Here is a 21,510-nt window from a genome sequence, read left to right on the forward strand (position 1 = left end):
TGCGCTTTGCCACTTTGCCCGCCGTTTCGCGTTGTTCTCCGCGTCACACACTGTCTGCTTGCCACCCACGCGCCAGCACCGCCTCCCGCACCGCCCCGAGACTGAGCAAGATTCCGCCGTGTCATGAGCAGGGGGAAAGGTCGCGCCCGAACTAGGGAGCTCAGCGAGTCATGGGCGTCTTTGTCGTATGCTGAGGATCAAGATCTCGGACAGTCTTCAAGCCAGGACAGCGACGCCCCTTCCCACAAAGACGTCCAGCGTGCAAAGAAGAGCTCGGCGCGCAACAGTCCACCGCCACAGTCCTCGGGAAAGGCACGGTCCGCCACCCCCTCTACACCTGTACCCCGCAACCCCCCGAAACGCCGTGTCTCTCAGCCCTCTGCAGAACTCGAGTTCGTCATGCCTTCTTCGCCCGACGGCTCGTTTGGGGGCTCTCCGATGCACAGCTCGCGCCGTCCGCGACGCGTCTCCCAGTCTATTGCCGAGGACGACGAATCGGCGGACCTGAGGCAGAGGAAGCGGAGGTCTCGAACGATGCAACGGGTGTCGTCTTCAGAGGACAAAATTGATGCCTCTACACCTCTCGGGTTGCTCTGGGCCAATGTGCTGGGGCCCATAAGCAGCTATTTGCTATCCGTCCTGTGTTTTACCTTGAACGTCTTGAAACCCCTATTCTCCATCGCCCTCGCTGTCGCTTTCGTCGCCGCATTCTTGTCATTTGCCCGGTATTGGATTACTACCAGCGTTTCCACTGCGCTAACCCCGATCTGCACCGTCCCCGGCGTGTCTTTTCTTAACCTTCCATTCTGCAACTACCCGCAGAGAGCTAGTCCTACCTCCGCCGGATCGGTCGAATTCGATGAACTTGTCAAGGCTCAGCAAGCATTTGAAGAGATCATATCTGATGCGTCTAGATATGACGGGCTGCCGGCGGATATGAAGCGGGGCGAGACCGCCATCCGGGACTTGAGGTCCGTTGTGCGCTATTCCAAGCTTCCCTCAAAAAGTGAGCTGGACATGGAATTCCACAACTTTATCGAGAAGGCGGGTAAAGCTTCCTGGGACCTTACACGCTTTAACTCTCGGATCGGCTCGGCAGTGGATAAGATGCTCAGTACGAACAAGTGGACTTTGCGAGTCATTGACGACATCAAAGATGCCGAGGACGGGCGGGGTTCCGTTGACCGCTTCATCTGGGACCAGTTACTATGGGTCATCTCGCCGCATCGAAACCCGCGCGAACGGCTCGTTTCTCAATATTTAACGCACACCCAAAAGGTCGAGGACGAGATCACAACCCTCATTGACCAAGCGGATGCTTTGCTCGGGATCCTGGACAGCCTCGAAAGTCATCTCGGCGCTATACACGAGATCTCCGTTCGCGACGATGTGAGCCTGCAGGGCAAGCGCGAGGAGTTGTTCCTCGACCTCTGGACGAAGCTGGGTGGCAACCGGTCCAATGTCAAGAAGCTGGACCAACAGATCCAGCTACTCAAGAATGTCAACATGTACCGCCGCACCGCGGTTAGTCACGTCAGCTCGACTATGGTCAAGCTCCGCGCCATCGCCGTCAGTCTGGAGGATATGCGAGAGCGCGCCGCTACCCCTGACGTCGTGGGTGTCGATGGCGAGGTGCCAATCGTCCTTCACATCGAGAACATTCAGCGGGGTCTCGACAGACTAGAGGCCCAGCGTCTGGAACACCAAAGATCCGTGGATGAAAGGCATCGAAGAATCCTGGACGCTGCAGAAGCCAGCGACGCTAACTCAGGCGCTGGTGTCCCTGAAAGCCGCATGATTGACTAAGATGCGCTAAGGGTACTTTTAACATCACTTTGGCTAGACACGTCCTGGTTTGGGTTTTGGTCTTGGTACTGTTGGCGCGGATTGGCATGCATTGTGCTTGGTTATATGGCGTTGTGTTTGACGATTCGATGGTCCTCTGGAGACATACCCCTGTACACTACTAGCATCCATTCATCCTATTCTTTTCATCTGCATGTGTTTGTTGCCATCTGAGCTTACTTACCACTGGTTCATACAGAGACTGGGGCGCTAATTTCTCTACACACATACTGCTCTGAACCTTTCCTTTTGGCGGAAAGGTCTCGCCTGCCATACTATATCTCGATATAAAAGCGGCTTTCATGGCGACAGTCAATAGAATCCAGACAGCATAGCACTCACTCATCGGGGACCGAGTATTTCTCCGTTCTCGCACCATCGCAGCCACTCCCACATTACTTTACTTACATTAGTGCCTCTCACTTGCTATGACGGTATGACTGAGCGAGAATTACCATGCCGTAATGTTGACTGTTCGGCGTGCCAGTCTAGAATACAGAGCACCCTGAATCTCAACAGTCTTGGTTATCACTTGCCTATCGCCACCATAGAGGCCATCACTGCTAAGACAAGGTTGCGTCTGCCCTTTTAATCCGAACCTTCGGACAACAAGCATAAAAGGCGATATAAGCACTCCACATTCTGGAGTTTTGAATGGCGCATGTTCTCGTTCCTCCCGTCCATCAACACGAGCCTCACCCCCAACCGAGCCTCAGGAGCGAACGTTGACTCGTGAAGCATGGATCGCAGCATGCGCAGGCCAGGCAAGGCAACTGCTATCACACACTCCGCCCCACTCCACCATCATCTTTACGGGTGAAACGTAGCAACACACTGGCCGTTATATGCCCACCGGTTAGGCGTGCTAAAATTCTTTTCATTAAGACGTTGATGAGCGGCAGTGAGCGCGCGCTGCTGCCGATCGCCACCGCAGTCTGTGATCGCAACGATTGTGTTCGGAGCACTTTGGCTTCGCCGCGCAGTGGTACAGAGGGATGTTGCAGCTGAAGACTGGCGTAAATTTATTTACTTATTTTTTTGTGATTAGACGGTTGTTCACGCCCGTGTCCTGAGTGATTAAAGCAACTGCCCGGACACAAATGTAGACGATAACTTGCATTGCCTACATGAGTCGAATGGCGTTCCTCGTAAGGAAAATTGCGGGGGCATAGTTACCTTATTTTCTAGGGCCCTACTATTCCTCGAGCTAGCTGCCGGTTCGAACAGCTGCATGAACTAGTCCTGGCCATCGGCGAGCGAGTTTTTCGTTCAGAAAACCACGAGGCCGAGGTCGATCGGAAACGCCGACAATCGCTGCTTGACCGACTATGGCGGGTCCATCTTCGGTCTGCAAGATCAAGCAGAACCACTGTGGCGGCTCCAGGGGCTTTTCGGAGATCGATAGGCGGCGCCGGACGAATGGCTCGCGCATTCTCCTCGGTGTCCAGCGTGAGCATCAACGTTACGTATGTAGCACAGAGGTGGACAGATTAATCGAGATTGTTCATAGCGGGGAGACACCAAGGCTCTGTACTGCGAACGAGAGACGAATCACTTCATGATCGTTGTTCATTGGCAAAAAAAACCGTCCAACAGTGGGTAGCTGGCGCGAAGGATGTGATCATCCTGCTCGCCTCCTCTAATAGGCTAAACAGAAGGACATTGCTTTGAGTTCGGCAGTTGACTAGGCTCTGATGTAACGAAGAGCAGATTCGTGCTTGCCACCGACTGTTGAACCGGGGTGTACAACCACTGCTTTCTTCGGAAAGGAACACTGAAGGAAGACGGGATACCGATGCTTTTTTCAGTTGGTTTTGCGTCAACCGGCGATGTCCTGTAATGGCGATCATAGGTATACCTCGGTTGTCAAGCAGGGTTGTCTTGCCTGTTGGTTGGCGCAGGACCCAGTCAAATGCATAGCTTCGTCAGACACGTTGCCATATGCGGTAGGTAGAGTGCATGGGTTTTTGCTGTCTTCGGTAATTGTCAAGGTCTTGACCCTCCTGCTTTGGAGGAGAAATCCACGCGAGCTGCCGGCTGAGGGAGCAAGTGTAGGGGGGTCAAGTAAGGATGAAGTTATGAAAGATTATCGAAGTGATGGGTCGGAGGTTCCGTCAGCCATTGACGCGCGTACGAGGGTCATCGTAAGATGATATTGAAAGAAATTTTTCATTATTCGTTTTTCTCAGACAATCGGCAAAGAGGATGGGCTGAGAACGAAGCCATTATGCCGAGGCGGGCTTGGCCGAGGAGCGAGGGTATTGCAACGCTGAGAGTGTTGATGGAACCCAAGAACTCGGCATTCACCGCCGGCGTGGCGCACAATCCCGCTTCAGGCATGCCAGCACGTGTTGAAAACTCTGACGCTTGAGCCCGACGACCAGGACAATTGGCTGGAGGTGAGACGGGAACGAACAGGTCCCGGAGAGCAACCTTGCTCATCGTTGCCCTTGCAGGAAACCGGGTCGCGACCGGACCGACGCACAGCGCACAGGATGTTCAGCTCGCCGGGCGCCACCGCCGGTATGGCGAGCATCAGCTGAGTGGGCGTTCTCGGTGAGCGTGTGGAGTAGCGTGCTGGGATGACGTACGGCGAGCCTTGGTTTTGCCGCAATTTGGCAAAAGGTTACTGCCGGAGAAGAACGCGAAACCAAAACTCTCGCCGATGTGAAGGCCAGCTGATGAGATGCGATTGGGCGACCAGAAGCGGGCGGTGAGCACATGCTCACGACTCGACCGCGCAAATTAGGTAAAGGGATTGGCACAGAGTGGGATAGGTTTAATTTTCGAGGGCGGCGGAGCTGCCCCAAAGGCGGCTTCCGGCGACCGTCAGCCACGCTTGGCGACTGTGGAGAGACCCGCCGCGATGATCGGGAAACTTGCCGCCGCCTGCGATGCAGTGCATAATTGGTCTCAGCGTCAGGCGTCGTAGTCGTGGTGAAGAGTCGACCACGAATGGTGCAGCGGCGGACAAGGCCGCCAGGCAGCAGGCGGGGTGCAGCAGCGGCGGCGGCGGATGCAAGATAAGCAGGCAGCACGCATCGCGTTGATGCAGCAGGCAAAGACTTCGATTCGATCCATGGCGCAGCGATCCCACGTGACCATCACGTGCGCTCTGCAACCGACGACGAACCGGGGATGTTTGAGGATGACGAACCCTGTCCGGAGTGGGTTCCAGGGACTGCAGGCACCGCATCGAGCGAGCGAGAACGATATCAGCCGCAACCTCGCGCGCGCTCGCCCCCGCGTCACATGTCGGTGGCACGCTGGACGGTGGGCGAAAGGGCTCTCAGTCAACACCAACATCGCCTGCCCAGCGCGAGAGGGCGTACCGTTGTTTTGTACCTGGGCGGCGGGAGGCTGTGGCCGCCGATGTCATTGCCAAGACCAGCCCTGCCGCACCCCAGCGGCGGCCCCAGCTCCACTCTCACTCTGCACCGCACCCTGCGCCGCGACTTTCGACCGCGCTAGGTATCTTATTCCACGTCGCACCTGTCCAAAGTCACGCAGCAAAGTTAGGCCCACCCCGCCGCCGGGTCCACGGCACGCAAGAAATAATCCCAGCTAGCTACAGTCATCATTTAAATTCAGCTCTCCCCAGCCTTCTACAACACCTTGTCTTCCGCCCAACCCCCGGCATTCAGCTACCGCCAACCAAATCATCCTTCTCCAGCGCCTCCAAAGCGTGCCCCGAGTGAGTGAAGGTGAAGCTGTGATGCTCTCGACCATCGCGACCGGCCGCATCTCTCAAGTCTGTACCTACCGCCCCTTCGACAGCTGCGTGTGAACAAGCCGCTCGAACTCCGCACGCGACAAGACTGCCCGAAGCGACTGTGACTCTTGCCCACAGCGACCACTACGCCCGCGCGACCTCCCAAAGCAGCACTTCACGAGAATCCTACGCACCAACATGCCGTACTTCATTAACCCGTTCCACAAACACGACGTCTCCGAGTTCCCGGGAGTCCTGATACCGCTCGCCGGAGCGCCGCATCGTGGCAACTCGGTCAGCTCCAAGCCGCACGATGAGGCCAACAGAGAGAAAGAGTCGACCGGCAGCAGCGAGTGGTCCGGTGGCTTGACTATCGACGCCCTCCGTTCTGAGATTGACAATGATCTGGCAGCTGGCGGTGTCAACACCGCATATGACCGTACGTTCTGAACGCCCTGCCATCGGCGGGTCGTCGGTTTGATGCCGTTTCCCTTTGCTCCTTCGCCCCCACACGAGAATTGCAGATCTGACCGTACCCGCTGTAGGCAAGTCTAAGGTCATCAACAAGGCCATCCAGGACATTGGCATGGGCCGCTACCAATGGGAGCTCTTCGCTCTCTGCGGTTTTGGCTGGACTGCTGATAACCTCTGGCTCCAGGTTCGTGGCGCCTGCTGACGCGCACTCCCTCGTATGCTGACGGACGACAGGGCGTCGCTCTCACCCTCCCGCAACTCAGTCGTGAGTTCGACATTGACGAAAACACGGTACGCTACACCACGCTAGCGCTCTTCACTGGCTTGTGCATTGGTGCGAGCTTCTGGGGAATCCTCTCCGATGTCATCGGTCGCCGTCTTGCTTTCAACTGCACGCTGTTCCTTGCTGGCGCCTTTGGCCTGGCTGCTGGCGGTGGCCACGACTGGGTCTCCACTTGCGCCCTCTTTTCCTGTGTCGGCTTGGGCGTTGGCGGCAACTTGCCCGTCGACGGAGCTCTCTTCCTTGAGTTTCTGCCGTTCGCTAGCGGGAACCTGCTGACTCTGCTGAGCGTGTGGTGGCCTGTCGGACAATTGATCTCGTCTCTGAGTAAGCCCCGCGTATCTCACGCTTGAAGGATGGACGCGCTGACAATCAGCAGTTGCATGGGGATTTATTTCCAACTACTCGTGCGCTTCAGAGGGCCCCTGCGCAAAGGAGGACAACTGGGGCTGGCGCTACCTTGTCCTCACGCTGGGCGCCCTCACCTTCTCCATGTTTGTTGCGCGCTTCTTCCTCTTCCATCTCTTTGAGTCGCCCAAATTCCTGCTCTCGCGCGGCAGACAGGCCGAGGCTGTTGCCGTTGTGCATGGCATCGCGTACCACAACAAGGCCAAGACGTGGTTGACTGAGGAGATTCTCAACGAGATCGGCGGCGACCCCGATGCCTTGACAGAGGGCCAGAAGCTCAGCACCGTTGAGATCATCAAGCGCAACCTGGGCAAGTTCAGCGCGGCACGCATCCGGCCACTCTTCAACGGCAAGAAGCTGGGGGTCACGACGGTGCTCCTCTGGTTCATCTGGGCTGCCATTGGCATGGGTTACCCCCTGTTCAACGCTTTCCTGCCCCAGTACTTGGGTAACAGTGGCGAGTCGTCGACGTACTTGGTGTACCGCAACTATGCCATCACGTCGGTGGTCGGCGTTCCCGGCAGCTTTTTCGCGTGCTACACGGTCGACATCAAGTACATTGGACGCAAGGGCACCATGGCCATCAGCACCATGCTCAGCGGCATCTTCCTCTATCTCTTCACCATCAGCAGCGACTCCAACTACCAGCTCACCTTCTCTTCGCTCGAGGCCTTTTTCCAGAACATCATGTAAGGCTCTTGTTCCTCATTCTTCAACGGGCTTCGCTAACACGGTACGCTACTGCAGGTACGGCGTCCTCTACGCCTACACACCCGAGGTGTTCCCGGCGCCTAACCGCGGCACTGGCACCGGCATCAGTTCCTTCCTCAACCGTTTGCTGGGTCTGTGCGCGCCCCTGGTTGCCATTAACGCTGGCCAGGCCGACCCATCCGGCCCGGTGTACGCATCCGGAGCTCTGTTCCTGGCAGCCTTCGTGGCGATGTGCTTGCTGCCAATCGAGACCAGGGGGAAGCAGTCTCTGTAAAAGACTGATAATGAGCGTATTACAAGCTTTGCTCGTTTATATATATATATTTTTTTCGGGGGAGAATAAGTGGCTGAAAAAACACTAAAAGAAACAAAACAGTGCATTTGATACCCACACAAGAAAAGAGAGGTGGTTCGAGAATTTCGGGAGGGGAGGGGAAGAAAAAGACTACAAAAATTCACCTGATGTGAGATGTCACTCAGGAGTTTAGTTCTCATCCTTTTCAAACAAGGAAAAAAATTCGAAATTTTTTTTCCTCGTCCATCGACTATCTTCATGTGTTCGTGAAACTGTTGAGAGTTTGAAGCTGTGTTGCACGGTGAGTTGATTGGTGCAATTCACCCTTGAGAGGGGTCAACTATGTCAGATTGTTGGTGAAGAGACAGCATAAGCTAAAACCGAAAGCTTTTATACGAGGTTGTTGCTTGTTTGTAGTTGGTCAGACAGAACATGTTCCTCAATGAATCGCGCGGGAAACAGTTCTTAGAGTGTCTTCTCTGGTCATTGTATCCAGAGGCTGAGATTAGAGGTGGACTGTGCTACGTCATAGGGAACAAGGCAGGTTGATTCAAGCTTCTCGGGCTGAACGCCTCGTTTTACCCCACAAAAGATCTCGGGTACTCCGGGACGGGAAGCGGAAGGCGGACGGAACGCCCAGTGGCTTGCCTGACACGGTCCTCCGGCCCTGTACGAAGTACAAGCTCAAGAGTTTTTAGCCCGTTGGACGAAGGAGGCAATGGATTGGCGGGGCTTGTATATGCTCGGCGGGGTCTTAGTAATCGCCCACCTCAAGCTGGAGGATGAATTTCCCCCATGCCCCTGCAGACAAGCGAGGGTTTAGTGCTGCGGATAAATGGCCTTCCAGTTGAGCAGATATCGAGGGGGCTTGGACGATGACTCGATGGCGTTGTGAGAGGGAAAATGGTTGCCCACGATAGGTCGCGATAAGGAAGGAACGGCTGGCCAATCACAGGGCGCGGTGCGAATCACCCAGCCGTCATCGGCCACTAACGGGTGCGCGTATCTTCGTCTTCTCATAATAATTTTGCCTGTGACAATGGATTTTTGCCAATGTAGCTGGCTCCGGCTTGTGTCTGCTTGGCCGGTCTAGCAATTGAGCCAGCAATTGAAGCATGCCGTCCTCTGGTGGGCTTATCAGCGCCTTATCTCACCCAATGCCCGTGAAACATGTCGACGAATTCGCTTTAAGCTTTTTGCCTCCGCAAAGAAGGCTCCCCACGAGGAACGAGTGCCTTCCCACGTGAAATAACCGGGGGCACAGGCAACCGTTGACTAAGGGCGGGTCTTATCGCGTTGTGCTGCACACAGCGACTCGGCCAAGCTTCCTTATCTCTTCCACTTTCATCCCTCCGCACCATGATTTCCTTCGGCACACCGAATCAGTGTCCGTCCCCGAGGAGATCCAGTCACCAGAATCGCATGGCGGCCTCCATCATCCCTGCTCGAGGCGTCGCTTCTCACAGTAAACCACCCATGTCCGCTCACCCGTCTTCGCTGCATCTTGTCCCACCGCTCGCCCGCCGCCGGCGATCATCGGGGGCCGGCCCAGAGCTGACATTGTACCACGGCCTTTTTTTTTTATTGCGCTCGATTCATATCAGCGGAGAACTCAAACCCAAAATGCCATTTATACCCCGCCCTCCTCCCGGCTCTGGTCAGCTTTGCTTGGGTTCCAGCAATTTGACACCTGAGAATCCATCACCATGGCCATGACCTCTGGTGAACCGCCGCTCAGCCAGGCTGTCGGCTATGGCGTTGTCATTGGCTTGGGCTTCGCTTTCGCGTAAGCACGAGAGTATTCCCTCTCGTCGATTAGATTGTGCTGACCCAGCTGCCAGTTTCGGCATGATTTTGACCACTTTCATCCTCAAAAGGTAACTTCAACTTTTTTCCGATTCATTGTTTCCCCAGACTACGTTCGGACGGACAAAAACTCTAACTATATATCGACAGATACAACTATGAGCTGCAGACTAGTGAAATGTTCAGCACTGCCGGAAGAACGGTGAAATCTGGTCTTGTTGCCTCCGCAGTCGTCTCTTCCTGGACTTGGGCTGCAACTTTGCTGCAATCGTCTGGTGTGGCCTACAACTAGTAAGCTGAGCTCGTTCAGTCCTCAGTTTTCCAACTCTTAACACTCTCTCAGTGGTATTTCTGGGCCCTTTTGGTATGCGTCTGGGGCAACTGTGCAGATTATCCTCTTCGCCACTCTCGCCATTGAGCTGAAGCGAAGGGCACCAAATGCCCATACCTTCCTCGAGGTTATTCGCGCCCGCTACGGCGCAGTCACGCACATCGTCTTCATGGTTTTCGCCCTGATGACGAACATCCTCGTTACCGCAATGCTTCTCACCGGCGGCTCCGCAGTAGTCACCTCTCTCACTGGTGTCCACACCGTGGCCGCTTGCTACCTGCTCCCAATCGGTGTCGTGTTGTACACCATGTTTGGAGGCATCAAGGCCACATTTTTGACCGATTACGCCCACACAGTGGTCATCCTCATCATCATTTTCGTCTTCGCTTTCACCACTTATGCCACTCATGATATTGCTGGCAGCCCTGGCCGCGTATATGACCTTCTTGTCGAGGCTTCTGCCCGCCACCCTGTTGATGGAAACGCTGAAGGCAGCTACTTGACGATGCGCTCCAAGGAAGGCGCCATCTTCTTTGTCATCAATATTGTGGGCAATTTTGGCACGGTGTACTTGGACAATGGGTATTGGTAAGTTTATCGACAACTGGACAAGAAATCAGCAGGAACTGTCTTACTAACTGCGGGTGAAGGAACAAGGCAATTTCTGCTTCTCCCGTCCATGCCTTGCCTGGATATATCATGGGTGGTCTCAGCTGGTTCGCAATCCCCTGGCTCGCCGCAACCACCATGGGCATGGCGGCTCTCGCGCTGGAGAGCAATCCTGTCTTCCCGACCTACCCGAACCGGATGAACCCGGCTGACGTATCCGCTGGGCTCGTGCTCCCGGAGGCTTCTGTTGCATTGCTTGGAAGTGGTGGTGCAGCGGCGACTCTTCTGCTAATTTTCATGGCGGTGACGTCTGCTATGTCTGCGGAACTCATCGCCGTGTCATCTATCTTCACGTACGATGTCTATCAGACGTACATCAACCCGAAGGCGACTGGCAAGCAACTCATCAACATGTCTCACTGCATGGTTGTGGGTTTTGCCGTTGTCATGGCTTCATTCAGTACCGGCTTATACTACGCAGGGTAGGCATCACCGTCTCCTTTGCAGGCCATGTTGCTAACTTTTTGGAAATAGCATTTCCATGGGTTACCTATACCTCCTGATGGGCGTCATAATTTCTGCCGCCGTCCTCCCCGCCACCCTCACTCTCATGTGGAGCAAGCAGAACTGGGCAGCCGCAACCTTTTCCCCGCCTCTGGGCCTGGCGTGCTCTCTCATCGCCTGGCTCGTGACTGCGAAGAAAGAGTCCGGAGTCCTCACCGTAGAAACCACCGGCGCGAAGTAAGCCACCACAGTCCAACCTCCCTCCACAACCCTTTACTGACAAAAACCGTTCTTTCTCCCAGCAACCCCATGCTCGCCGGCAACGTCGTCGCCCTCCTCTCTCCCCTCATCTTCATCCCCGTCCTCACGCTCGTCTTCAAGCCGCAAAACTACGACTGGCTCTCCATGAAAGCCATCCGCAAAGCCGACGACCACGAGCTGGCCGCCAACGCGCACATCGACCTCGAGCTCGTCCCCGGCGGCGCCACCGCTGCCCAGGACGACGAGGCCGCCGAGCAGGCCAAGCTGCAGCGCGCCTCGCGCATCGCCCGCGCCCTGTGCGCCTTCCTCGCCGTCTCGTTCCTCGTCCTCTGGCCCATGCCCATGTACGGCAGCGGCTACGTCTTCAGCAAGAAGTTCTTCACCGGCTGGGTCGTCGTCGGCATCCTGTGGCTGTTCTGCAGCACCTTCTGCGTCGGCGTCTACCCGCTGTGGGAGGGTCGCACCACCATGAAGCGCACCGCCGTGGCGGTCTGGAAGGATCTCACGGGGAACAAGAGTGCTGCGCTCAAGGCTGCGCATGGGGAGCCGGCGGTCGTGGAGGGGGAGACGGCCAAGGAGAGTGGTAGTGGCGATGTTACGCCAACGAGTGGGGAGAAGGGGGAGAAGCAGTGAGGGGAGGGCTGCGAAGAGAATGGTAAGGGGGGCGGAAGGGAGGCAGGGTATTTGGAGGGAGGTATTTATAAAGTGCTTGGGACTTCACGACTTGCAGAGCCGTGAAAGCTAAAGGGAAGGAGGCTTACTGTTTTTCTGTTTGTTGAAGATACCACTGGGGTTATGGTTATGAGTTAAAGTTTAGTGATATATGAAAATTCCGTCTGGGTTGGTACACGGGGATACTACTGGCACAAATCGGCCAGCCTTCGAGGTAAAACCATGTGCTTGCGATAATGGCGATGACGGCTTTAATACCTGTGCTCGTCAGCTACTTGATGTCCACCAAATATATAAAAAGTGTGCAAACGAAGTTGAGTATTGCCCCTATGAATGTACACTACTGAGTAAAGAAAGGCACTGTGCTAACATCCGGTATAGTATCCGTGCACCCGTAGCCGTATTATAGTTGAGCAGAAGCAAGGAAGAATGTGGCCAAGTAACACTCAGGTAGACGTCTCCTTCGCCTCCTACAAACCAACTCTCCTGGTCGGCGGCGCCCATCCGATCGGGTCGTGCACATGCTCATGGTACTTGCAGCGGTTGGTATTGCGCCAAATAGCCTGCGAGACGATCCTTTCACCGCTCGAAAAGCCATGAAGAGCAGCATTGTAATCTGCAACAAACTCTGGCACGTTGACCCCCGGGCCCGCGTCCGCGATAGAGACCTGGGTCCGAAGCACCATGTCTACTACCAGCTTCCGAAGACCAGAGTTCGGACGCGTGTGCTCGTAGACGTAGGGGATCGTCCACACGGGAATGCGCCAGTACTGGTTTATATTTTCGACCAGCGCGTCGATCGCCGCGATGCGCAAGGCGTCGACGATGCGAGCGTCGGCGAAGATGGCGAGCTTGATGAGACGGATGGGGTCGGTCAAGTCGGGCAGGCAGCGGGTGTAGAGCCATTTGTAGAAGTCCCGGAACACGCTGGAGTCGTCCTCGTCTAGATAGATAACGTTGTCCTTGGCTTCCTTGAAGTATCCGTTGAAGGCGGCGTCGAAGCAAGGCGAAACTGCGCAGATGACGCCGCGGTGGACGTAGAAGTGGCTCTGTTGCTCGCCTTGTCCAACTATGACGCGCAGAATTTCGCCCCAAGTATCACTAAGAGGTGGATAGTAAGTGCAACTACTGAATATCGTGAGGTGGGATACTGACCATTTTGGAACGGCATCGTTGAGCTTCGCGAGCACCGGACAGATGCTCAGGCAGGGCGGCATCATTAAGGAGTGGTTGGTTGACATCATGGCGCGGTGTCTTAGAAGGATGTTTCGGAGAAAGAGCAAGATATTGTTTCGGTTACGTGCGTACGAAGGAAAAGGCAGGAGCAACCCACTAGCACCAGCCTGCGCCGTGCAACGTGAATGCTTACTGCCATCGCCCACTGAGCGTCGAAAACACATTCATAGTATATATTCTCTCTACAGCACCAACTCAGTACATCATTCACTCTAATCATCCTCCACCGCAACCTCATTATCATCCACCCTCTCTTCGCCGCCTTCAACGACAATCCCACTTCCCTCAAAATCTTTCGAATACGGCGGGGGCGCTAACGGTTCCTCTCCGCCCTCGACCCAAACCTGTCCCAATTCCTTCTCGATCTCACTCCTGCGCTGCTTCCACTCCTCAACCTTCTCCAACCGCTCGCGCAGTTCCGCCAACTCCTTCTCAACCGAAGACTTCTCCGACGCGGTACCAATGCGCTGGAAGTCCCACTCATCGCCATGCTCGCCAAGGCCGAGCGTGAGCGTGTAGGTATGGTAGCGCTTGAGGGAGGCGCGGGTGGAGATGGTGATAAGTGCTGGGTAGTCGTTGTGTTAGTTACTTTACGTGGAAAACATGTAGGGTAAGCTTACTGATCCCTCTTGCCTTCGCATTCTCGTACAGCAAGCCCTCCACATCGCTGCTCACGGCGCTTGTGCCCTCGTCGACAAAAGCATACCTCGGCTCATGATACAACAGTCTTGCAATGCCCATCCGCTGCTTCTCGCCACCGCTAAGTACATCCTGCCACACCTTGCGGGTGTCCCATCCGCCCTCGCGGTCCGGTAAGTACCCTAGCCTTGCCTCCTCCAGCACCTTGGACAGCTCGAAGTCGCGGCGGCCGGCCTGGTTCATATCGACGGCTGTATGAGGGTAGATGACCTGGTCGCGCAGCGTTCCCGTGCTGAGGTACGGGCGCTGCGGCAGGAACATGATGCCGTCGGTGCCCGCCGAGCGCGGTCGCGACACCAGTCCGCGGTACGCAGGCCACAGCCCTGCCACGATGCGCGAGACAGCGCTCTTGCCGACGCCGTTAGGCCCTGTGATGAGCAGGTGCTCGCCCGAGTGCACGATGAACGAAAGCGAGTCGATCAACTCGTCACCACCCATCGGGTATAGCGCTGGCGCGACGACAGGTACATGCTCAAGGCGCACGCCATCGAAGCCCTTGTGCACTGTACCCTGGGCGTCGGCGAGGGAGAACAGCTCAGGCCGCTGGCCAGGCGGGAGATAGTACGCATCGGCGTGAGTGCGGTGGAGGGTACTGATGAGGGTGTAGACACGAGAAGTGTAGCCCGCAAGCTCTTGGAGATCCTTGATGCTGTACATCATGCGACCGCCGGCGTCGGCCAACGAGAGCATGAGACGCTTGTTGGTGATGAAATCCTTCATACGGCTGCGCTCCCGGCTGCTGCGCTCGGAGGTATCTGCGCGCTCAGCGGCAGCTCCCAGGCCACCCCAAGCGGGAAGGAATACGGGAAGGGAAGTGATGAGGTAGCCGAACGCAGACCACGAGTACTTCAAGACGAAGTCCTCGAGCATGTTATACCGGATCTTCAAACTGTAAATGCCCTCCATCCAATGCTTGAGCTCCTTGAAGCCTCTGTCGAGGAAGGTCCTCTCCATCTGGTCGCCGCCATAGAAAGCGACTTCTTCAGCGTTGGCGATGAGGCGGGAGTGCAGGGCACGGAAGTCTCCTTCGCGGCGCGCTTCAACAGCTTTAAGCTTACCAAACGGCGGCGAGAGCTTGCGGAGAACAGTAGCAGTAAGGAAGTAATTTGCAAGAAGACCGCTTAATGCCAGAGGGCCAAGAGAACGGAAAAGCTGGTAATTGAAAACACAAATATCGACAAATGGTTTCCCCAGAGAAGAATAGAGCGCCGCGGCCTCGGCGCAGAATTGCGTGAGATCTTGGGTGATGAACTGATCGGCACCTTGGCCGATGCCGCCATCGAGGTTGGTGAGTTTGTAGTAGTTTAGATGGTCGTTCAGGTATAAGTCGTGGATGTACCTTGTTAGCCTTGTGCGGAAGGCGATGGAGACCTTGGATTGCAGGAATTTGATCATGGAGTTGGTGTACGACGCAAAGCTACCAATTCCACACCACTTGACAATGCCCCACAGGAAGGCTTTCCCGTTCCCGGCCACAAGGTCGCGCACAATCTCTCCGTCCAACCGGGCGACGACCAGCGAAAGATATGTCCGCAGCATCAAGAAGACGCTGTGGCTAAGCAACAGACCCGTTTCCTTGCTATTCCATCTCGGTATCATAATATTGAGCAGGCTCAAGAACTGGTGCAGGAAGGCAAGGTTCAAGCCGGGCTTCGTCTGTGGCGGTGGGACCTGAGGCGTGTGGCCATCGCTCAGGCCGGCGGCGCGGGGCGGCTGCAGGAACAACCGCCTGTGCGCATCGAATGTCGTCGGCTTCGTCGGATAGATGGTCACCTTGCTGGTTGAGTTGCCCTTGGTGGGCACGAAGATGGTGCGTGAGCCGTCCTTGCCGCGAATGCCAGAGTTGCGTCGCAGCAGCCGTCGGCCGCGCTCTTTCTCCGCCTTGCGTCGCCGCCACCACCTGTTGCCGCCATAACCGGCGCTGATTATCGAGAGCAGGAGCGCGAGCGTCGAGAGGAGCTTGGCTGTCTTGGACAGAGACTTCGTACGGGTGCGGAAGAGGTTCGTGTAGCGATGCCAGAGGGCGGAGAGGGGGTCTTCGCTATGGCGAAGAGTGGACTGGGCGGCCATGCTGCCGCATCGTTCGACGATCGACCGGGGGGAATCTAGGGAGGTGTGAGAGCCACGGTGAACATGGTGGTGCCCACGGGTGCGACGACTCGGGACGACTGTCGTGGAAAGCCTCGGCCTTGGCCAGCATGTGAATGGCGATGACGGCAAGCTCGGTCCCACTCCACAACCCCCCGGCCAACCCCGGATTTTCAGCACTTATCTGCACGTGACAAGAAACCAGAGCATTCAACCACAACAGTCTGTTCTAAAACAACTAGCTTTTTATTCGCGCGCGGGATATCCATTGTGCGCGTGCCCCAATTATCCCTAAACTCCCTGATCCATGCTTCTAAGTAATAGCTCCCGAGAATCAATCTATTCGTCGTCGCTGTCGTCCTCTTCGCCGTCGACTTCCATCTCATCAACTTCTTCCTCATCGCTTCCGCTCTCCTCCTCCTCAAAACCTTCAAACTCACCCTTCCTCTCCCTCTCCTTCTCCTCCCTCTCCTCCTGCTTCTTCTTCTCCTCCTCCTTACGACCTTCTTCTATTAACTTTGCCTTCTCATCACGCATCTTACGCTGGCCAACGACATATGCACCGAGAGGCGTCTTCTCCCATTCGGTTTCCTTCAGGAAGCCTTCCACGCCTGTACGGTCGTTCGGCGCAAAGTCGACCTTGGTCCGGCGCTCCTCAATCCAGCGCGAGTTGGCCTCGAGCTTTTGGATGACGATGCCAATGGCAGAGTTGACCTTGCTGTTCTTGTTGCCCTTAGCCTTGTTGCTAGCATCCTTCAGCCAGCGCTTGAGCATGACGAGGACCGGCAGAGCAAGCTCGGGGAAAGCGATATTCTTTGACCACAGCACAAAGAACTCAGCGAGCAGCTCGGCCACCTGCTCGCCCACGCCATCCTGGTAGACACGCGTGCGCAAGTACGACTTCGCAGCACGGATGCTGGTGTTGAAGTCGAGGGGCTTCAGGGTGGCGGGCTTCGGCGGCTTGCGCATCTCGGCCGAGTTGAGCACCTCGTACAGCGCAGGCGCAATCGGGATGTATGTAGACGTGGAAAGAGTGATGCGGAGGAGCGAGCGGATCATCTGGAATCGCAGCGGGAAGTATTGTGCGGTCGGGATCAGGCGCATAGCGCCAAGGGTGACTTGTACAATAGGGTAAATGAGAGGGCGGAGAGGCGACTCCTTGCCAGATTCGGCCTCGCGCATGGTATCGCAGTGGCTTGATACGACACGGGACCAGAAATCCAGCGAGTGCACATACTGCCAGTTGTATACAGTCTTGTACGACTCCTTGGACTTGTTCGTGATACTGGACCGGAGGTGGATGGCGAGCTGGCGAATGAAGGTAAACCCGGTAGTGTAGCCAATGTTGGGATCCAGGCCCCAGAGCTCCGCTGCAGAGTTCTTCATCAAGTTCACGCCTGCGATCGTGTGGACACTCGTGTTGCGGCTGCCCTGAACGAAGCCCTGGTACACGGCCTTGAGGGTTGCTTCCTTAATACCAGCATCTCCAATCACAATCAGTCTACGCAGAACAAGGAAAGCGGCAATTCTGGTGGCCTCGGCATTGGACGAGTCGGCCCATATCGAAACGACGGTCTTGGCCAACTCGCGAAGGAGCTTCTTGAACGACAAAATGTACGGCAGAAGAGGGAGGAGGGAGGTAACGGTCGTTCGGAGGGTAGCGGCGTCGGAGAGGTTGCCAAGGAGATGCATGACGGACGTCGCATGCGACTTGAGCATAGGGGTCATGTTGCTAAACTTCTTGCCCTCGGTGGGAACGCGAACCTTGCCGGTGGTCGACTCCTTGATGGGAAGGTGATGTTGAAGGACCTCGGGGACGCGATTCAGAGCGAGTACGAGAAGCTCATGATAGACTGTAGCCCGTCAGTAGGGAGACTTGAGAAATATTGAGAAGAAACGTACCGTCGGGATTCGAGATTGAGTATTTGTATTCCTTGCTATCCTCCTCGTTCAAGTGCGCTGCAGCGCGGAAGGCCAAAACAACTTCCTTGGTAGCGCGCAGGGAATGCTTCTCAATCATGGCCGTACTCCATTTCTTGACCAATGCCGTTGTGACCTCGTTGCTCGCGACGGCTTCCTCGTCATCAGAATCTTCCTGCTTCTTGCCCTTCTTCTGCTTTTTCTTCTTCGGCGTCTCCTCTGCTTCACTACCACTGAGCTCGTCAATCTCGGCCAGATCCGCATCCTCAGCAAAGCCCAGCAACTCAGGATCGTTCTCCTGCATGTACTTGTAGAATTCCGGGTCCTTCTTCTTGAGCTCTTCCAGCTGCTTCTTGTGTGCGTCGACGTCGTCGTCCGACTCAGCCTCGGAACCACTGTCGTCTGCAACAGGGTTCGCATCCACGGACTCGTCTGAAGAAGAGGCCGCTTCATCATCGTCAGCTTTGCCGGCGGGCTCGGTGCGCTTGCGCTTGCCGGTTTTCGAGGGCACGTCCTTGGTCTTCTGCTTCTTCGGCTTGGGATGCTCGGGAACCTCGAAGCCACCCTGGAAAAAGTCGTCGACACTCATGTCGCCAAAAGGATTGGCCTCCTCCGCCTTCTTTGCGCGCTTGGCCTGGTTCTCCTCCTCGACATCGCTGGCGACCTCATTGTCGGCGGCACGTCGCGCCTTGCGCTTTTCCTTGAGCTGGACGCGCTGCTTGATTTTCTTTCCTTCCTTCCGGCGCTTGAGCGTGTCCTTCAGGTGGTTCTTCTCGAACTTCTTGGTGGATTTGGATTGCGCCATGGTGTCGTGCTGTGCCGGCGGCGGATTGTCGAGAAAAAGTCGCGACGGTGCTTGAAGGCCTAGGAAATTTTGTAGCTAGCGTCGCAACATCCCGGTCACTTGGCCCGAGCGGGCGGTGCTGCGGAGCGGAGAAGCTCACGCCCTTGCGTGCCCGCAACGCCCGCCCTCAACAACCATCAACACCACTGTTGCAACCATGTACGCCCAAAGGCCGCTGCCGTATGCTCCAACACCCTATAGCTACACTCCAACTTCAGCTCTCTCCGCCACGATCAATCTTGATGAGGTGCGTTGTATCAGAAACCCGGCCTACGAGCGCCGAGCCTAATCCAGGCTGCTGCAGGAAGTCAAGTTGTCTACGACCAGCGCAGAACGCGACCTTTACGAGTCATTGGCCGAGATCTACAGCATAGTTGTTACTCTTGACGCACTTGAGAAGGCGTATCTGAAGGATTCGATTCACGAAAACGAATACACCGATACCTGCAGCCGCCTCTTGAAGCAGTACAAGTCCAACCTTGCCAATGAGACAGTGTCCAAGGCATTCGTGGATCTGGAGACGTTCAAGCGTCAGTGGGATGTATGCCACTTAAAACCTGTGCTCTTGCTGCGTCGTCGTGGCTAATGTTCTGTAGCTGGACTGCCCCCGCGCAACCGAACGTCTCAAGGTCGGCATCCCAGCAACAGTCGAGCAACCATCCCATAGACCTGCTGCCCCTGGCAACGATACTGCGGATGCAACACTGGTCGTGACTGCTACCGAGAACTTTATTACACTGCTGGATGCCATCAAGATGGGCCTACTGTCGAAGGACGTCCTCCACCCAATCCTCGGTGACATTATCCAATCGGTCAACAGGGTTACGGACAAGGAATTTGAGAATAAGGGCAAGATCATTCAGTGGTTGATCACTTTGAACCAGATGAAGGCGGCGGACACACTGTCAGAAGACCAAGCGCGCGAGTTCCATTTCGACATGGATCAGGCATACTACGGCTTCAAAGACGTTCTGAAATAAGCCGCTGAATTGGTTCAAGCAAGCGATGGAGCGGTGAGCCCTTTGTTCTAAAACATGGCGTCTTTGGGGCTTGGAGACTTCTCCGGCGCGCTATCGGCGAATCGGCGCTTTGGCCATACCCTTAGTTTTCCCCCACGATACCGCCTCGAGATCGCCGCCTCCCTACATTTTGCTCTTCCGCTGTAAATCATGGATAACGAGAACGCAGAAAGGAATGGGCAGGTCCTGCATGGTATGAGAATCCTATCGACAAGTTCCAGATCAGAAACTGACAATTCCAGTGCTGGACCTCCCCCAGCTCTACACAAGGCCCTCGGCCCAAGAACTTCTGAACACGCTCACCCTGCTGACCTCCGAGCCACCTTCGTGGGAAGGAAGCGACACCGAGGATGACGAGACTCCCATGGACGTCAAATCCGCACGCCGACAGAGCATCAGCGCCGTAAAGGCTCAGCCTGTACAGATAAATCCCGAAGGCTTGACCACCTACCTGACAAGGATAATTGCGAGCGATCTGCGCTGGATAGAGGATGACGATGTCAAGGAAGATATTTGGGAGGCTGCGAGCATTCGTCTCAGTGAACGATCCGGTCGGACTGCTATGGGCGCGATATCGCGCAAGTTCCGGATTCCCGCGGCGAAGGAAGGCCCCAGCGAGGATATCGAAATTCATGAGCCAGCGCTGACAGCAGACAACCTTGGTTTGAAGACTTGGGCATCGTCATATCTTTTATCGCGGCGGCTTTGGCGGCTAGCCGCTGATGAAAGCAGCCTCCCCGGTGCAAAGGATCTACCTCCACATTCGGTGCTTGAGCTGGGTTCTGGTACCGGACTCGTCGGGCTGGCCGCTGCAATGGTCTTAGGCACAGATGTACTCCTGACAGATCTTCCTGAGATAGTGGAGAACCTAGACCGTAATGCGCTCTCGAATGAAGAAATTCTCGACAGGCACAACGGATCCGCTTACACTGCGGTTCTGGACTGGACGGAGCCATCTTCGATGGAGTTATCGCTCAAGGCTGTGAAGGAGGCTGACTATCAGGAGAGCCAACATTTTCGCTTTATCTTCGCTGCGGATCCGCTTTACTCTCCGGAGCACCCGGGGTGGCTAGTGCAAGCCATCTTAGCCCGGCTCTTACGCGAAGCTGCTGCAAGAGTGGTCATCGAGCTCCCTCTCCGCACCGCTTACCAGCCGCAGGTCGAAGAGTTCCTCAAGCGTATGCAGGCGGCAGGTCTCAAGATTTGTAATGAAGGATACGAGACGGGATACGATGACTGGGGCAGCCAAGGCGGACGCAAAGCTGTCCGCTGTTGGTGGACGGTCTGGAGTTGGGAGACGGCGTATTTGGGCGAATCTCACGCCGTCGAACACGACGAGATCACGGTACAAGCTAACGATATGGGAGAATCTCACCAACAGCTGCTGGCTGAGTTCAAGGGGTTGGGCGATTGGGATTGAGGCTCATTTTTCCGGTGACCAGGCGCTTGGGATTCTTCAGAGGACGATGATGGAACGATTGCGGTTCTAGAACTTTTCGGATTTTTTATTCTGATAGATCACAAGACAAGACGCATAGATCGCATGATAGACTTAGAAGCAATAGAAGCTGAATCCTCGAGCTGGACCCTTTGCGGCGTATCGCGAGACCTGCCTGGGCAGCGGGTAAAGTGGCGGGTGAATTGCACATGCAGGAAATTTGCCCGCCGCTGGCCGGCCGCCCGCCGCGCCCACCGGGAAACGTCACAGCTCCACCGTCGCGGGGAACGCGTCTCGCATGATGTTCACAGGCCTCACGTTGTCTTCTTTCAGCCTCTTCCCCTTTCCCTGAGAACTT

At 55.8% G+C, this 21,510-nt stretch overlaps 8 protein-coding genes across 8 annotated transcripts; 5 read left to right on the top strand and 3 right to left on the bottom strand.

The window, feature by feature from the left end:
* Window positions 1–123: 123 nt before the first annotated feature.
* On the top strand, window positions 124–1,806 carry LTHEOB_7654 (uncharacterized protein; the record flags this gene model as incomplete). The annotated part of the gene is made up of 1 exon (XM_035517044.1): window positions 124–1,806. The coding sequence occupies one exon, from the start codon at window positions 124–126 to the stop codon at window positions 1,804–1,806; it is 1,683 nt and encodes a 560-aa protein (XP_035371163.1).
* A 3,949-nt stretch (window positions 1,807–5,755) lies between these two features.
* On the top strand, window positions 5,756–7,704 carry LTHEOB_7655 (Sugar transporter; the record flags this gene model as incomplete). Its single annotated transcript, XM_035517045.1, has 5 exons — window positions 5,756–5,996; window positions 6,103–6,215; window positions 6,266–6,638; window positions 6,691–7,408; window positions 7,467–7,704. 5 exons carry the CDS (start codon window positions 5,756–5,758, stop codon window positions 7,702–7,704), a joined length of 1,683 nt encoding a protein of 560 aa, XP_035371164.1.
* Window positions 7,705–9,431: 1,727 nt separating this feature from the next.
* Window positions 9,432–11,869, top strand: LTHEOB_7656 (Urea active transporter; the record flags this gene model as incomplete). Its single annotated transcript, XM_035517046.1, has 7 exons — window positions 9,432–9,511; window positions 9,567–9,602; window positions 9,682–9,822; window positions 9,875–10,450; window positions 10,513–10,953; window positions 11,006–11,212; window positions 11,278–11,869. 7 exons carry the CDS (start codon window positions 9,432–9,434, stop codon window positions 11,867–11,869), a joined length of 2,073 nt encoding a protein of 690 aa, XP_035371165.1.
* A 509-nt stretch (window positions 11,870–12,378) lies between these two features.
* LTHEOB_7657 (Btb poz domain containing protein) lies at window positions 12,379–13,152 on the bottom strand (the record flags this gene model as incomplete). Its single annotated transcript, XM_035517047.1, has 2 exons — window positions 12,379–13,009; window positions 13,064–13,152. 2 exons carry the CDS (start codon window positions 13,150–13,152, stop codon window positions 12,379–12,381), a joined length of 720 nt encoding a protein of 239 aa, XP_035371166.1.
* A 204-nt stretch (window positions 13,153–13,356) lies between these two features.
* On the bottom strand, window positions 13,357–15,913 carry LTHEOB_7658 (ABC transporter-like protein; the record flags this gene model as incomplete). Its single annotated transcript, XM_035517048.1, has 2 exons — window positions 13,357–13,709; window positions 13,765–15,913. 2 exons carry the CDS (start codon window positions 15,911–15,913, stop codon window positions 13,357–13,359), a joined length of 2,502 nt encoding a protein of 833 aa, XP_035371167.1.
* Window positions 15,914–16,270: 357 nt separating this feature from the next.
* Window positions 16,271–18,656, bottom strand: LTHEOB_7659 (Ribosome assembly protein noc2; the record flags this gene model as incomplete). The annotated part of the gene is made up of 2 exons (XM_035517049.1): window positions 16,271–17,784; window positions 17,834–18,656. 2 exons carry the CDS (start codon window positions 18,654–18,656, stop codon window positions 16,271–16,273), a joined length of 2,337 nt encoding a protein of 778 aa, XP_035371168.1.
* Window positions 18,657–18,852: 196 nt separating this feature from the next.
* LTHEOB_7660 (Vacuolar protein sorting-associated protein vps28) lies at window positions 18,853–19,675 on the top strand (the record flags this gene model as incomplete). The annotated part of the gene is made up of 3 exons (XM_035517051.1): window positions 18,853–18,942; window positions 19,000–19,236; window positions 19,292–19,675. 3 exons carry the CDS (start codon window positions 18,853–18,855, stop codon window positions 19,673–19,675), a joined length of 711 nt encoding a protein of 236 aa, XP_035371169.1.
* A 189-nt stretch (window positions 19,676–19,864) lies between these two features.
* On the top strand, window positions 19,865–21,134 carry LTHEOB_7661 (Protein-lysine N-methyltransferase EFM2; the record flags this gene model as incomplete). Its single annotated transcript, XM_035517052.1, has 2 exons — window positions 19,865–19,907; window positions 19,957–21,134. The coding sequence occupies 2 exons, from the start codon at window positions 19,865–19,867 to the stop codon at window positions 21,132–21,134; spliced, it is 1,221 nt and encodes a 406-aa protein (XP_035371170.1).
* Between the last annotated feature and the right edge of the window lie 376 nt (window positions 21,135–21,510).

Source organism: Lasiodiplodia theobromae (genome assembly GCF_012971845.1).
Source record: "Lasiodiplodia theobromae strain AM2As chromosome Unknown scaffold_23, whole genome shotgun sequence".
NCBI classification, from domain to species: domain Eukaryota; kingdom Fungi; phylum Ascomycota; class Dothideomycetes; order Botryosphaeriales; family Botryosphaeriaceae; genus Lasiodiplodia; species Lasiodiplodia theobromae.